General features: G+C 54.2%; 1 protein-coding gene across 1 annotated transcript; it reads right to left on the reverse strand.

Moving 5' to 3' along the window:
- Positions 1 to 375: 375 nt before the first annotated feature.
- On the reverse strand, positions 376 to 4,352 carry PITHD1 (PITH domain containing 1). The gene is made up of 6 exons (XM_090057340.1): positions 4,146 to 4,352; positions 4,024 to 4,067; positions 3,870 to 3,947; positions 3,070 to 3,174; positions 2,346 to 2,454; positions 376 to 1,243 (listed from the first exon to the last, which is right to left on the reverse strand). Exons 1-6 carry the CDS (start codon positions 4,350 to 4,352, stop codon positions 1,142 to 1,144), a joined length of 645 nt encoding a protein of 214 aa, XP_089913466.1. The 3' UTR covers positions 376 to 1,141.
- Between the last annotated feature and the right edge of the window lie 108 nt (positions 4,353 to 4,460).

A 4,460-nucleotide genomic window follows, 5' to 3' on the forward strand; every position in this document is an offset into this window, starting at 1 on the left:
ACAGGCCTGAGTATTTGGTGTGAGGGATCGGTGGCAAGTACTGCCACTGCTCCCCCACCACTTTTCTGAACGGGTAGGGAGCCCTGCCAGCCAGATGACACAGCCCAATGGGCAGGAAGCTGAGCACCACTCTGGTGTAAGTGCCTTAAGTTAGCACAGCTGTGTCGAGCAAGTACAACCATGAGGCATTCCTCTTCAGGTAAGTAAAGCTGCTACCAGTTATCATAACCTTTTTTCTACTTTCCCATCAACAGCTTTCAGTAACTAAGCACACATTTTAAATGGAGTCACAGAACTGCCCATACCGTGTCCCAGATCACAGGCAGGCACAGCCGTGCAGGGAGTTACAGCAGGGAAGGATATAAGAACGATCAATGATATCTGCCATAGGTTTATTAAGAAAAAAAAAATTGCCAGAGTTAGAAAGTTGTGCCTAGAACAATACTAGGTCTCCAGCTTTCTGGCTTCTGACATGGAGAAGAGGTTCCAGAGAAGCCAATAAAACTCTGTTTACAAACACAGTGCTTTGAATACTTTCCACCAACCCCAACTACATAATCATGGATCTTCACATTTACTTAGGTATTAAAGAATCCAGCATCACCCACACACCCTTATTAGCTTTTCTCAGACGTTAGGTTTTCTGGGAATTCAGGGAGAAGCAGATTCTCAAGAGGCAGTCTTTAGCTTGCCATTCCCTTATCCTCAGTACAGTCGAATACCACATCAAGTCATTATTAGGCTCAAACTCCACCCCCCACACACCCTTGTAAAGTAGCAGGGACAGGTAACGGGGCTGTTCCACTGCTGACGAATCTTGAAGATTAGGCCATTATAGCAAGAGCCTCAAAATATTCTTTGGACAATCAGAAGAGCAAGTAATATCAGGCCACTAGATCGCCCCTCTGCCTAAGTGCCAAGATCCAAGGCCAGATCCTAGTCAGGTTCTTCAAGACACTGCATATGGTTGCCCTTATCAACTAACTCTCTGCAGAGACTCCATTCTGCTCTCCAAGACAGACACCACAAAATAAAGCTATTTCAACTCTCAAGAGCCCCCCCAAGAATCTGTTTTCTTCCGACTCAGTCCATCAACTCTATATATGGATACCCACAGCCTTTGGGAGGGTTGACAATGCTGTTAGGAAATGAAGTGGGTCTGTGGCATGATCTGTTCAAGTTTGTGATCAGCTGGGTTGGCTGATGCTTCATAATTGCAGATGGTCACTTCATGGCGATGGGCCTGAAATCAAGAGATACTATTTGTTGAATCAAGAGCTCAGCAAAACTCAGTTGCCTTCAAAACAGGCTGATTAAGATCTTATTAACCTCTCCCATTTCACTTCTAGACAAGTAAACAAACACCCCAACCCTTTCCACAAGCCACCCACACCAAATTCAGAGCCAGCTGCTGAGGCACCAGGCTTCGGTCCCAGCTCAAGCTCTGGATTAGACGGCTTCCTTCCACTAATCTATCTGCAAGGGTGCAGGATTCTTCTATGCATACCCAGGTGTTAACAGAACCCTGCCCGTAACAAAATATAGTTCTCAGAGAAACTCAACACAGCACTGCCACTAGCTTCCCACTGGGTGGGTATACAAGAAAGGGAGCTGACAGTTTAGGTTCCTATTCAGTTCTACAGGTTAACTAGGCAAGTGTTTCTCAACTGGTGGGTCATGCCCCAAAAGTGGGTTGCAAGAACATTTGAAAGGCTTGCGATCAGGTCCCCAGAAAACCCATGAAAGTGCAGGTTTCCCCTTGAAAGCTGGCAGTGTTCTAGCTTGCAGGCAGCTGCTTGGGATAATTGGAGGCAGCAAGTGCATGTGTACAGCATAGAGGCCGGGTCATTGGAGAGGCCCCAGCCACTGGATGCCTGTAACTATGGGGAGCAGGAGAATGTCGTCCAGGAGACTCTCTGAAGGGGCATGTGTGTGTGCATGCGTGCTTGCCTGCCGGCACTGGGGACAGTGGCCTGGTGCAGGGCTGCATCAGGGCAGGGGGAGTGGGGGAAAAGATGCCTGGCCCTTCAGCAGGGGAAGGAGGCAGGCACAGCGCTTTGCAGCAGAGAGCTGTGTGCATGGCATGGTGGCACAGGCCCAGAGCCCATACACACTCCGGCCTACACTCCTTGCTCACACTCCGGCCCAAACAAGATGGGGGCAGCAGCAGCAGCCAGGGTGGTGTGGGTCGAGACAAAGTCAATCTTGGCAAATGGGTCCTGCTACAAAACAGGTGGAGAATTACTGAACTAGGCCACTGCTCCCAACTAAACAGCTTGGAAAAGGGCCATGGAGAAGACAGACAGACCATACACTGTCTTGTTCATTTCTTAGTTCTCACTCACCTCTGTCCACTCTCCCTTTAGACCTATATAAAAGATCTTTGTCATCTCAGCTCCAAAGTTCTTGGAAATGTGGATGGAGAGGTGGTAAACACTTGAGAAACGGGCAATTCTGGAAGAACAAAACAGATTAAGATTAGAACTGAGCAATGCAACCAATCAGCCACAGCCCACCACCGACACAGTGGGAAGTAGCACTTCAGTGCTAACCTGCCAAGGTTAGGCAAGCACTGTTATGCTAGGGAAAAACAAGCGAGCACTCTCATGCAGGACACTTGGGTGTAGTCCCCAGTCTTAGGCATTCGCTCGATGCATTTGGGGTGCTTCACCAAAAGGGTGAAGGAAGCACCTAGCACCCAACCGGCACCCCAATCAATAGGTGTGGGCAGTACAAGGAGGCCCTTCTCATCCTCATCAAGGTATATGGTGAGGAGACAGGGCACTGAGAGGGATCTGAAGACTGGGTGATTCCCCTACCTACAATCAAGGTCTCCCTTCCCCAGGGGAAAAGGATCTCCAAGACCCTTTAGGGACCAGAGGCCTCACCCAATAAGTGCAGGGAAGCATTGCAAGAGACAGATTCCCTTGTCTCAACATGAAGGAAGGACCTGCTCTTCCCCCTCCAACATTTGCTTCAGAGAAGCCAGCCTAGAGGACGTTGAGCACCAGTCACCCAATTCCAGTGCATCCCAATGGAAGCAACATAAGCAAAGAACAGATATTGTACTTAGTGGGATACTCCAGGACCCCCGTGATATCCCGATTCAGGCTGAACATCTGATCTGGTTCCCTGGCTGCATCATCAAACGACATGTGGGGAGTATTTTTGAAGCTGGGAGTGGAGAAAACGACAGCAGTGATTAAAATGCATGTCAGTCTATCTGTTTATACCCCCGACCCCTGATCCTCCCACATTAACGGGCTGAGGAACTGGCTTTGGCCCTAGGAGGATACGCTGGGAAAACAGCGACCACGTTGCATAGATTATGTATAAAACGCAGCACACGGAAAGAATCAGGAACGCAGCTGCAACACCAAGACGGATGCCAGTCTGTGGCGATAACGAAGGCAGTTCAGATACCGGGACATCAGAAAGAGCAAAGGCGGGGGAGGAGCCGCCCCTAGCGGAAAGCCAAGGGACTCGAGGCTGCTCCTCCCTGGGCAATTACGTCTCCTGCCAACATCAGCACCGTTTCTACTCTGGAGAGATGGAGCCGAGGCTCGGGAATAGGCTAGTTCTGTTCCTAATCTGAGCGCTGACAAAGCTGCGGCATGAGGAAGAGGCTGAACAGCTGTCTTCAGTGCCGTTAGCCTACAGAGTGGAGACGTGATGGCTGTACTGGAGGGAGATGAGTTTTTCGCTGCGGGACAGAAACCTGCAGAGCACCGAGCGCCTGCCCGTGAAAGCAAACGGGCAAGGGAGGCGCTCGGCACCGCCCTGGCGCAGCCAAGCCCGAGCACGCCCCGCCACGAGCGAGCCACGCCGGGGGATCTGCGCGCCGCGGGGCCGGATCCCGCCCCACTCACAGCCGCATCTCCGCCGGGTGCGTGTCGGCGTCGTCGCCCATCACCACGATCCCCTTCAGCTTCACGTTGCCGGTGAACCTGCGGAGACAGGCGGGTCAGCGCCGCCCCCCCCCCGGACCCGCTGCCGAGGCCGGCGCAGCGCGGCGGCACTCACGGGACGTTGAACAGCAGCTCCTCGTCCTCGTCGCTCTCCACGAACTGCGGCACACACAGACGGGGTTAGGGGGGCGGCCCGGCCCCGCCCCACCCCGGGGACCCTCCGCCCCGCCCGGGCACCTGGCTGCGGTCGCCGCGCTCCTCCCAGGCGCGGAAGACGGAGGCGCCGCTGCCCTCGCGCCGCTCGTTGAGGCACTGCAGGCGGGCGCGGTCGATGCGCAGGTGCAGCCCCCAGCCCGCGGCCCCCGCGCCCGGCCCCGGCCCCGGCCCCGGCCCCGCGCCGCAGCACCCACCCGCCCCGTGCGAGTGCCCGTGCCCGTGCGCCATAGCTCGCCGCACTGCGCAGACGCCGCCCTGCCCGTCACGTGACTGCGCGGCGACCGTCACGTGGCGACGCCCTCATGTGGACGCGGCACCTGTCACGTGACGCGAGGC

The sequence above is a fragment of the Crocodylus siamensis genome, chromosome 7, assembly GCF_052110815.1.
Source record: "Crocodylus siamensis isolate JL-2025a chromosome 7, ASM5211081v1, whole genome shotgun sequence".
NCBI lineage: Eukaryota > Metazoa > Chordata > Crocodylia > Crocodylidae > Crocodylus > Crocodylus siamensis.